Source organism: Aquarana catesbeiana, linkage group LG01 (assembly GCF_042186555.1).
Source record: "Aquarana catesbeiana isolate 2022-GZ linkage group LG01, ASM4218655v1, whole genome shotgun sequence".
Lineage (NCBI taxonomy): Eukaryota > Metazoa > Chordata > Amphibia > Anura > Ranidae > Aquarana > Aquarana catesbeiana.
In genome coordinates, this window is record NC_133324.1 from 982,644,142 (window position 1) to 982,656,616 (window position 12,475).

The window sequence follows — 12,475 nt, forward strand, 5'->3', positions numbered from 1 at the left end:
TAAGGGTTGTTTGTCCCGCATAATTATGTTGCTTATGTTGTATATGGACTTGTGGCTAGATAGGACCTGCAGCAGTGTAAACAGCCACGGATTGGGAAACCAGCTGGATGTGCAGTGTGCAGTTCCAATGACAGACATCACCTGTCAGATCCAAGATGTGATGTCGGGTATGGGCGGGACTGCAACTCAGACCCGCCCCCTCTCTCAAATAACCAGTGTAATGAAAGAGCGGCTCCCATTGTACATCATAACATGGAGTGCTCCTCCCCCTCCTTATCACATCCACACACTACACTTCCCCATTCATCGCTTAGACAGAACACAGCGGCCCCTCCCCTCTCGCACATTTTATCTAAGCCCCTCCCCCTAGGTCCTTTCCAGCATGAGCAGCTTCTGTTAGTACTATGCACACGGAGAACACTGGAGGTGAATGTCAGGTGAGAGGAGGCTAAACTCTGATTGGTTGGTGGGGTATCTAAGCCATTCACAGGAGGGAATACAGGTCCCAGCATGTCAGCTGCTTTCTGAGGAGGTTTGTGTGTCTGCAGCCTTGATGTTTATGATTGTGCTATCACTATGTGCAGTGCTAAGGATATCACTTCCTGGGTATTACATGCTGTGTGAGGTTCCATCTACTCACTGTGCTGGTGGGGGGGAAATGAGGTGTCAGGCTGGTCTCCCCCTCAGCTCTCTGTATGTATTGGTGAGATCTCTCTCTGCAGATTGGATCTGTCCAGTGTGTGGGCTCTGGGGCCCCCTACAGGAGATCTGAGAGGAGGATCAGTCACCTAGGGGTGTCGGGCAGTAAAGAGAACCTGTCATCGTCCATTCAGATCAAAGTAGAAGGTAAGTACTACAGCTGAGTACCTCCATTGCTGACACCATCCCTGCACTCTCCTGCCATCTGTCTGTCTTGTTATTTAAATAATAGTACTGAGGTTTGTATGTGTCTGTGAGACTCTATCTTGTGGCACAGCAATTAAAGCCTATTTTAGAGGTACAAGGAAACCTGGGTTTTGTTTAACCACACCCATTAAACCCCTCCCACTGTTAAGAGTTTGACCACACCCAGTTTTGCCACAGTGCACGTAGTGCGCTATCTGTCGCTTCCTCCCTAAAGTGTCCCTCATTCTGAAGTTCAAAAGTTGGGAGGTATGAAAATGGGTTAAGGGAAATTTTCAGGATGTTTCCTGGCCAAAAATAGTCCTTGAGTGTGAAACTGGCTTCCTAGATGGTAAGAAACAGGTGGAGAGAATGAAGATCCTGACTAGAGGACTGGAATTACCTGCACTTTGATATCTGTCTGTACTATCAATAAAGAGCTGAGGGATACTGTAAGGCGGCTTCATTGAGAAATGTCGGGTCTTGTGAATGCAAAGCTGCCTCCCTTGATGGGAAGGAGGAAAGGAGGATGTAGCTTCTCATTGTTTGCTTTATGCCCCAGTAAATAAGTGCTGATGGAAGGTATACAATTATTCCCTTAACTGGAGTTCAGTTCTTCAGTGTTCTTCCTGTGAGGCTGGTCCCTACCTGATCCTTGTTTCTGGACCTGCTCCTGAGTACTTCTCTTGTACCTGCATCTGTGACCAGCTCCCTGTACCCTGCACCCTGTTCCCTTCTTCCAGCTCCCTGTACCCTGCACCCTGTTCCCTTCTTCCAGCTCCCTGTACCCTGCACCCTGTTCCCTTCTTCCAGCTCCCTGTACCCTGCACCCTGTTCCCTTCTTCCCGATCCCTGTACCCAGCACCCTGTTCCCTTCTTCCAGCCCCCTGTACCCTGCACCCTGTTCCCTTCTTCCAGCTCCCCGTACCCTGCACCCTGTTCCCTTCTTCCAGCTCCCTGTACCCTGCACCCTGTTCCCTTCTTCCAGCTCCCTGTACCCTGCACCCTGTTCCCTTCTTCCAGCTCCCTGTACCCTGCACCCTGTTCCCTTCTTCCAGCGCCCTGTACCCTGCACCCTGTTCCCTTCTTCCAGCTCCCTGTACCCTGCAACCTGTTCCCTTCTTCCAGCTCCCTGTACCCTGCACCCTGTTCCCTTCTTCCAGCTCCCTGTACCCTGCACCCTGTTCTCTTCTTCCAGCTCCCTGTACCCTGCACCCTGTTCCCTTCTTCCAGCTCCCTGTACCCTGCACCCTGTTCCCTTCTTTCAGCTCCCTGTACCCTGCACCCTGTTCCCTTCTTCCAGCTCCCTGTACCCTGCACCCTGTTCCCTTCTTCCAGCTCCCTGTACCCTGCACCCTGTTCCCTTCTTCCAGCTCCCTGTACCCTGCACCCTGTTCCCTTCTTCCCGATCCCTGTACCCAGCACCCTGTTCCCTTCTTCCAGCTCCCTGTACCCTGCACCCTGTTCCCTTCTTCCAGCTCCCCGTACCCTGCACCCTGTTCCCTTCTTCCAGCTCCCTGTACCCTGCACCCTGTTCCCTTCTTCCAGCTCCCTGTACCCTGCACCCTGTTCCCTTCTTCCAGCTCCCTGTACCCTGCACCCTGTTCCCTTCTTCCAGCGCCCTGTACCCTGCACCCTGTTCCCTTCTTCCAGCTCCCTGTACCCTGCAACCTGTTCCCTTCTTCCAGCTCCCTGTACCCTGCACCCTGTTCCCTTCTTCCAGCTCCCTGTACCCTGCACCCTGTTCTCTTCTTCCAGCTCCCTGTACCCTGCACCCTGTTCCCTTCTTCCAGCTCCCTGTACCCTGCACCCTGTTCCCTTCTTTCAGCTCCCTGTACCCTGCACCCTGTTCCCTTCTTCCAGCTCCCTGTACCCTGCACCCTGTTCCCTTCTTCCAGCTCCCTGTACCCTGCACCCTGTTCCCTTCTTTCAGCTCCCTGTACCCTGCACCCTGTTCCCTTCTTCCAGCTCCCTGTACCCTGCACCCTGTTCCCTTCTTCCGGCTCCCTGTACCCTGCACCCTGTTCTCTTCTTCCGGCTCCCAGTACCCTGCACCCTGTTCCCTTCTTCCGGCTCCCAGTACCCTGCACCCTGTTCCCTTCTTCCGGCTCCCAGTACCCTGCACCCTGTTCCCTTTTTCCGGCTCCCAGTACCCTGCACCCTGTTCCCTTCTTCCGGCTCCCAGTACCCTGCACCCTGTTCCCTTCTTCCAGCTCCCTGTACCCTGCACCCTGTTCCCTTCTTCCAGCTCCCTGTACCCTGCACCCTGATCCCTTCTTCCAGCTCCCTGTACCTTGCACCCTGTTCCCTTCTTCCAGCTCCCAGTACCCTGCACCCTGTTCCCTTCTTCCAGCTCCCTGTACCCTGTACCCTGCACCCTGTTCCCTTCTTCCAGCTTCCAGTAAAAGTAGATTAGACATTAGCAAAAACATACAGAAAAGCAATGAGTGGTTGTGTAATCACTAAACATAAGGAATAGTTACACTAAATAAGGAACAGTAAATAATATTTTATAATATATGCGATCAACCAAAAATAGAAATGTAACATTTTTATGAACTAAATGACAAAATGAACCAAACCCTCTAAACACAAAATGATAAATCATACATATGTAATTTTATACTGACCAGTTCAGGACTTGATAACATTTCATCAATCTTTAAAAAAAGTATTTGAGTCTTTTCTAGTGCTTACAACACAATCAAATGAAAGTTAATACAACAGTGACATCTAGTGGCTGCTATTTGAAATGACAACTAAAACCAACTCCTTTATGACACCTGGTGGCTGTTTGCACCTCTGCAGCCAGGAATGTAAACATTTCAATTAAAAATTCCTTGTGCAAACGCCGGACGGCGCAACAATTTGTGACTGGGCCAAAAAATGATATCACACCCTTGTCTACATTTGCGCGATATCGAGCTTCTCCCTACGTGTCTCACAGAGGCGCGTCCATGCGCTGTATTCAGTTCACGATGATGACTGCATAGGGACCGCTATCACAGGCGCCAGAAGGCAGATTACGGTGCCTGAGGTAAAGGGACCAGGCGAGGTTCCTTGTGGTAAAGCCGCAAAGGAGAAAAAAGCAAAACGCGGGCAAACAGTGAAACTGTGGTGGGCGACGCTCCTCTTGGCGGTCGCCCGGTCGTTCGCACATATTTTAAATGTCTCATTTTCGAGGTATGGAGGCTCGGGTAGACAACCCAGGGCATTCCGCAAGAGGCGGAGTCTGTGGCTCCTCCATACACAAAAAATACCAGAAGAGTCAAATCGGAGAGTCAGCATGGTATAGTATGGCATTGTGACCGATGGCGTTGGCGGTCAATCTGCTGAGCTTCTCAGATTTGCCTGAAAATTAGTTTCTATTTTACTTCCCAATATTCTCTATGGGCGTTCCCTTCTGTCATTCCATAGAAAACAATAATAATCCCACTTCATCTCAATATTAAATATCCCCACTGACTATGGAGAGGATGTCGGGATGTATTGGATATGGGGACATACTACAAGGAATGACAGAAAGGAACGTCCATAGAGAATAATGGAAGAATAGATTTCAGTTGGTCACAGAACCATTAGACCCCTTTCACACTTGTGTGACTTGGGACTGTAGGTTGGGTTCTTATCTCATCCCTTAATCCCGAACACATATGAATTACACGGGTTCTGAGGATAATTTAATGCAGATAAGGCACCAAGTGAGTTTAATTACCACCTTAATCATCCACAGAACCCGGGTAATTATTATGTGTTGGGGTTTAAAGGGATGAGGTGACAACCCTAGTGCAAAGTCACATGACAAGTGGTACCCCATGATCTCCAATGAGCACCGCTCATATCTGTGCCACTTCAGATTAGTCCCTGCACTACTTTGGTGAGACTTTGATGTGACTGGAGGTCCATAGACCCAACATTACACAGGCATTGCTTCAAGTCATGTGACTTACATCAGAGGTTCTCATCTCCTGTCCTCAGGACCCACCAACAGGCCAGGTCTGCAAGATAACTGAAACACATCACAGGTGATATCATTTGCTGCTCAGTGATTGCAGTATTCTAGTCTGCATCTCCCCCAAGGTAATACTTAAAATCTGGCCTGTTAGTGGGTCCTGAGGACAGGAGATGACCTAGATCAGTGCTTCTCAACCCTGTCCTCAAGTACCCCCAACAGGCCATGTTTGCAGGTTTTCCTTTATCTTGCACAGGTGCTTTAAATCAGAGTGAATGGTTTGGTATTTTGGAGAGATATTTTATCTAAGAGAAATTCCCAAAACATGATGTCCTGTTGGGGGTACTTGAGGACTGAGGTTGAGAACCACTTCCATACAGGTCGTACGAGTGTGAAAGGGGCCTTAGTCCTACCAAATATATCCTTACATGACATCCTCTCCATATTCACTGGTGATCTTTAATATTGGGATTATTTGGGATTATTATTGTTTTCTATGGAATGATGAGGATGAAGGACAGAAGGGAATGCCCATAGAGTATAATGGGATGCAAAATACTCATTTGCAGACAAATCTGAGACGCTCAGCATTTTATCCTTTCCCACAGGTGTTCCCCAAGTAGAGGAGCGGATTATAAGATTGGGATTATTTGGGATTATTATTGTTTTCTATGGAATGACAGATAAATGATAGAAAGGAATGTCCATAGAGTATAATGGGAAGATGTGACCCGGAGTCAGAACCATTCAGCGTACCCAATACATCCTCACCCGACATCCTCTCCATAGTCAGTGGGGATCTTCAAAACGGAGAGGAATTGGATAATAATTGTTTTCTAAGGAATGAAAGAATGAAATGTCCATAGAGTATAATGTATATCAACTTTTCTTGTAGACAAATCTGAAAGATATAAGAAGTAAAGGGACATGTATCCCTTCTGAGACCACGGCCTCATTCAGAGGCTTTGTCTTTATATAATAACACACACATGGGTAGTGGCGCAGCCTATTAGGTGTTTTTAAATAAAACAAAAGTCCATCTAAAAGTCCTTTGATCTAATCAGCTCTGTGTAAAGGAACAGAACAGTCCACTGTATCAGGGCCAGCCTTGCAGGGGAAGTGGAAGAAGACTCCAGACATGCAGAAAAAGAGAGAGAAGACACAGGCGCCTATGTAATCAGGTACATATGGATCCAATGAACCATGCTAACGTCCGTCCAGGCTGTGTGTTTGACCCTCGCCTCCCATATCCAGATGGTGTTGTTGGAAGTCCTGGCCAGCAAAATACTGTGGCGCTTAAGCGGGATCCAAACTGAGGCTTGGAGCACAGCTGAGGTCCGATGGAGAGGGCTGGACCGCAGCGCTGGGCGTGATGTTGTCACTGGCGTGCTTGCGACACGTTTCAGGGCATGCGCACTGGGGAGATGTACACAGTGCACCCTCCTTTGTCAAGCTGGGAAAAGCCTTTTATGTGCCTTGTAGACGCTGCCATCTAGTGGAGAGAGTTAATTAATACTAATACTAGTATATAAACAATATATATGTCCATATATACAGTATCCAACAAAAGTCAGTACGCCCCTCAGTCACATTTTTGTAAATATTTGATTCTATCTTTTCATGTGACAACACTGAAGAAATGACACTTGTCTACAATGTAAAGTAGTGAGTGTACAGCTTGTATAACAGTGTAAATTTGCTGTCCCTTCAAATTAACTCAACACACAGCCATTAATGTCTAAATCGCTGGCAACAAAAGTCAGTACACCCCTAAGTGAAAATGTCCAAATTGGGCCCAAAGTGTCAATAATTTGTGTGGCCACCATTATTTTCCAGCACTGCCTTAACCCTCTTGGGCATGGAGTTTTACCAGAGCTTCACAGGTTGTCACTGGAGTCCTCTTCCCCTCCTCCATGACGACATCACAGAGCTGGTGGATGTTAGAGACCTTGCGCTCCTCCACCTTCCATTTGAGGATGTCCCACAGATGATCAATAGGGTTTAGGTCTGGAGACATGCTTGGCCAGTCCATCACCTTTACCCTCAGCTTCTTTAGCAAGGCAGTGGTGGTCTTGGAGGTGTGTTTGGGGTGGTTATCATGTTGGAATATTGCCCTGCGGTCCAGTCTCTGAAGGGAGGGGATCATGCTCTTCTTCAGTATGTCACAGTACATGTTGGCATTCATGGTTCCCTCAATGATCTGTAGCTCCCCAGTGCCGGCACAACTCATGCATCCCCAGACCATGACACTCCCACCACCATGCTTGACTGTAGGCAAGACACACTTGTCTTTGTCCTCCTCACCTGGTTGCCGCCACACACGCTTCTCACCATCTGAACCAAATACGTTTATCTTGGTCTCATCAGACCACAGGACATGGTTCCAGTAATCCATGTCCTTAGTCTGCTTGTCTTCAGCAAACTGTTTGCGGTCTTTCTTGTGCATCATCTTTAGAAGAGGCTTCCTTCTGGGAGAACAGCCACGCAGACCAATTTGATGCAGTGTGCGGTGTATGGTCTGAGCACTGACAGGCTGACCCCCCCCCACCCCTACAACCTCTGCAGCAATGCTGGCAGGACTCATACGTCTATTTCCCAAAGACAACCTCTGGATATGATGCTGAGCACGTGACCTCAACTTCTTTGGTGGACCATGGTGAGGCCTGTTCGGAGTGGAACCTGTCCTGTTATACCGCTGTATGGTCTTGGCCACCGTGCTGCAGCTCAGTTTCAGGGTCTTGGAAATCTTCTTATAGTCTAGGCCATCTTTATGTAGAGCAACAATTCTTTTTTTTCAGATCCTCAGAGAGTTCTTTCCATGAGGTGCCATGTTGAACTTCCAGTGACCAGTATGAGAGAGTGAGAGCGATAACACCAAATTTAACACACCTGCTCCCCATTCACACCTGAGACCTTGTAACACTAACGAGTCACATGACACCGGGGAGGGAAAATGGCTAATTGGGCCAAATTTGGAGATTTTCACTTGGGAGTGTACTCACTTTTGTTGCCAGCGGTTTAGACATTAATGGCTGTGTGTTGAGTTATTTTGAGGGGACAGCAAATTTACACTGTTATACAAGCTGTACACTCACTACTTTACATTGTAGCAAAGTGTCATTTCTTCAGTGTTGTCACAGGAAAAGATAGAAGAAAAGATTTACATAAATGTGAGGGGTGTACTTACTTTTGTGAGATACTGTATTATCTGTGTTCTTCTGTATAAAAGTTCCTATGACTACGTGTCTCAGCCCCTCCCTGTGTAGGAATGTACAGAACTGGTTATAATGAGTGTCAGATACTTTCAGTGTCATTTCTCTCTTCTGCTCTCAGCGATGGCGTCTGCTGATCTGAGGAAGGAGCTGGAATGTTCCGTCTGTCTGAACATTTATACAGATCCTGTAACCCTGAAATGTGGACATAACTTCTGCCGGGACTGTATTGGTCGTGTGTGGGATACACAGGAGGGGTCTGGAGGTTATTCCTGTCCTGAATGTAGAGAAGAGTTCCAGGATCGGCCTGCACTGCACAGGAACATAACACTACGGAACATAGTGGAGAATTTCCTGTCCACCCATCCAGATCGGGAGGAGTCCGGGGTCTTCTGTACTTACTGTATTCACACTCCTGTACCTGCTGTGATATCTTGTCTGCATTGTGAAGCTTCTCTATGTGACAATCACCTGAGAGTCCACAGCAAGTCACCAGAACACGTCTTATGTGACCTCACCACTTCCCTGGAGAACAGGAAATGCTCCGTCCATAAGAAGATCCTGGAGTATTACTGCACTGAGGACTCCTCCTGTATCTGTGTGTCCTGCAGGCTGGATGGAGAACATCGGGGACACCAGGTGGAGACTCTGGATGAGGCCTCTGAGATGAAGAAGAAGAAACTGAGGAATGTTCTGCAGAAACTGATGACAGAGAGAGAGGAGATGGAGAAAAGAGTCCAGAGTCTGCAGGAACACAGGAGGAAAGTACAAGGAGAAGCAGATGATGAAACAGAGAGAGTCACTGTCCTGTTCAGAGACCTCAGGAGACGTCTGGAAGATCTGGAGAAGAGAGTCCTGAGGGAAATCTCCGGGCAGGCAGAGCGGATCTCCGGGATAATCAATGATCTGGTCCAGGATCTGGAAATAAAGAAGGAGGAGCTGTCCAGGAAGATGGAGGACATTGAGGAGCTGTGTAACATGACGGATCCACTGACTGTCCTACAGGAATCAGACACAGGTGACTTGTGTGATACTGAGGATGGAGATGATGAGGACAGAGAGAGACATGATAAACTCCTCCATGATGGGGGGGATCTGGATGTGGGGGGGATCTCACACACATTACACACAGGTTTATCTGATATCATGTCTGGGGTAAATGTAGAGAGGGGGGTTACAGACATATTACTGGATGTGAGGACAGCTGGTAATTATCTACATATATCAGATGACAGGAAAACTGTATCCGAGTCATCATCACATCAGAATCATCCAGAAACACCAGAGAGGTTTCAGGATTATCAGGTGATGAGCAGTCAGAGGTTCTCCTCAGGGAGACATTACTGGGAAGTGGATGTCGGGGGGTCTGGATGGTGGAGAGTCGGGATGTGTTACCCCAGTATAGAGAGGAGAGGAGATCAGTCACGGATTGGATGGAATAAGAAGTCCTGGGGTTTGCAGAGGTGGGATAATCAGTACTCAGTGAGACATGACAGTAATAAGACCCCATTACCCGGCGATGTCTCCAGTAGGAGAGTCAGGATAGATCTGGATTATGAGGCCGGGCGGATCTCCTTTTATGATCTGTGTGACCCGATCCGACATCTCCACACCTTCACCACCACCTTCACTGAGCCCCTCCATGCTGGGGTATGTGTATGGGGGGGGAGGGGAGGTTGTATAAAGATATGTGGGGGGAATGAGAAGTGAGAGATCTGCCCAGAGACATCACAAGGTGGATTATCTGATTGGTGATTGGTGGAATACTCATCCAATAGGAGGAAGCAGAGGACAGGAAACATGAGTGATTTATTTATAAAGCTGCAGGTTCCGGGGCCGTCATCTTCATCCTAAACCTCACTTCACTACCTAGTGTGTCACTGACCAGGAACAAGCATGCAGGAGGTCAGATTGTTCAGCCTTCACTGGCTGCATGCTTGTTCTGGGTCAGTGACACACTACATAGTGTAGCCAGGATCAGGATGACGGCCCTGGGGTCTCCACCATCACTGTCTATCTATAGAAGAAAGGGGTATTTTCAGCTTTGGATGGAGTGGGGGAGGATTAGAACCTCTGTCAGATCTTTATTTCTGCTATCTGGTGCTCCATTAGAGAGATTTCCTCTCACTTCCTGTTCCTGTGACAACATTTCCCCAGACAGGAAGTGAGGGGAACTCTCCAACAGCAACACAGACAGAAATAAAAATCCTTTTCTTTAGTAGAGTAGGGGAAGGATTAGAACCCCTGTCAGATCTTTATTTCTGTCTGTGTCCCTGTTGTAGATTTTCCTTCATTTCCTGTCTGATAAAACGTTGTCACCAGGACAGGAAGTGAGGGGAAATCTCTCTAATGGAGCCCCGGATAGCAGTAAAAACCTGACAGGGGTTCTAATCCTCCCCCACTCCATCCAAATCTAGAACAATAGGATTTGTCTAGACACACACTTTAATATCCACAATGAGAATTCCGACATTTCTGTCCTCACAGGTTCCTTTACATGACCAATCCATGGATCTGTGATTGCTCCTCCCCCTCACTGTGATTGGCTGTGATGATTGTCACTATGAATACAGCCAGTGCTAGTCTTGTTCCTATTGGTTATGATGTGGAGGGGGCGGGGATTGTGGTGTGGGTGTGGTAATGTGGACAGGTGACGGGGGAGGGGTATACAGTCTCAGGAAGTGGAAATCCTCGGCTCTGTATATGGGAATATTGATCAATGATTGGATATAGATATAACAATCAGACAGATTGGACTATTACTAGTATAGCACAGACCAGAGACTGGTCCTGCTGCTTGGTCCCAGGTTCTATTCCCTGATAGGCCCAGAGCAGCCAGGCACAACGCATTTCACCATCAAGTCATAGATCAGGCCTTGGATGTCCTTTTGTAGTTTATTTGCTTAAAAAACTGGGATGGGGGAGGGAATGTTTTAGGATACTCCAAAATGTGTAATAAACTGTAATGAAGGACAGACATGTGCAATTCGTTTTGTTCCGAATTCGTTTTTAATGAATTTTGATAAATGTGTTTATTTCAACATTTCCGAATTTCCAAATTTTACAATTTCCGAATTCCGAATTTCTGAAATTTAAAAATTCGAAATTCGGAAATTGGAAGATTTTAAAATTTGGAAATTTGTAAATTCGAAAATAAGAATGAAGAAAAAAAAAATCTGAGAATTCAAAAACCAGAAAAAATTTCCTTTTAAATTTGTCTGTTTGTGATCGTAACGAATACAAATTTATCCGAAGTTACGAATTATCTTAACGAATGTCGTATCTGAGAGAATGGAACGTAACGATATAATAATAATACATAACAATAATAAAACCTTTTTATTATTATTATTATTTATTTATTATTAATTTGTTTAGATGCGGCATTTGTTATTTCGCATAATTCGTAACTTCAGATAAATTTGTATTTGTTACGATCACAAACAGCCAAATTTGAAAGGAAATTGAAAACACTTATAATTTAATAGTTGGTTGTTGTTAGTTTTCTGGCCATACAATATACGAAAAATTGGCTGAACCCATTTTCGAAAAACGAACGTTCGGCCGTCACCGCAAACGATTGTGCCATCATGTAATGACCGATAAATCGTTCAGTGGACATAAATAAATCATTTTTGATAATAATGTTCTGATAAAGAATTGTAGAATTGTGTTGGGTTTCCGATCCTGAGAGTTGAATATTAGTTTAGGGGATAATAACTGCAGTATGATATGTATATTGTGTGTGAGGTTTATCACAGGAATAAGAAATGGGTGTGGTGTGGAGCTCTGTGTGTTTTATATGGAATTAGCGTGTAGTCGAGGAGTTTGAGATATAAATTTGATCGATGGAAGAGGTGGTATAGATCGGGAGGAGACAACCTCGGCCCTCCAGCTGAGGTGAGACTACAAATCCCATCATGCCTCTGCCTCTAGGAGTCATGCCTGTGATTGTCGGGGTCTTGCGATGTCTCATGGGACTTGTAGTCTCACCACAGCTGGAGGGCGGAGGTTGCCTCCCCCTGGTATAGATGATCGATGGGGGCAGGACCCAGGTCCCCAAACCCTTTTTATGACAATAACTTGCATATCAGCCTTTAAAATTAGCACTTTTGATTATTCATGTTCGTGTCCCATAGACTTTAACGGTGTTCGCGTGTTCGAACAAACTTTTTTCATGTTCGCATGTTCTGGTGCGAACCGAACAGGGGGGTGTTCGGCTCATCCCTACCTCTCACATGTGTACAGATAGAGATAGTGGCGCTAATGTATATTCGTAAAGATATGAGTCAAAACAGCATGATACCGGTGACACTCTAATTCTATACAAAAAACAGTAATAAAGATAGGAATATAACACCCCGTGAAAAGTGTCAGTATAAAGATAAAAACATTACAAAAATCATAAACTGTGAAAAGTCCATGGAAG

At 46.5% G+C, this 12,475-nt stretch overlaps 1 protein-coding gene across 1 annotated transcript in view; it reads left to right on the forward strand.

The window, feature by feature from the left end:
• The window catches only part of LOC141129119 (uncharacterized), a 32,260-nt gene extending 22,154 nt beyond the window's left edge, over positions 1-10,106 (forward strand). The window contains exon 4 of the mRNA XM_073616929.1: positions 8,101-10,106. Within this exon, the coding sequence (XP_073473030.1) occupies positions 8,101-9,756 (1,656 nt within the window). The 3' untranslated portion in view covers positions 9,757-10,106. The remainder of the gene's footprint in view (positions 1-8,100) is intronic.
• The last annotated feature ends 2,369 nt before the right edge of the window (positions 10,107-12,475 follow it).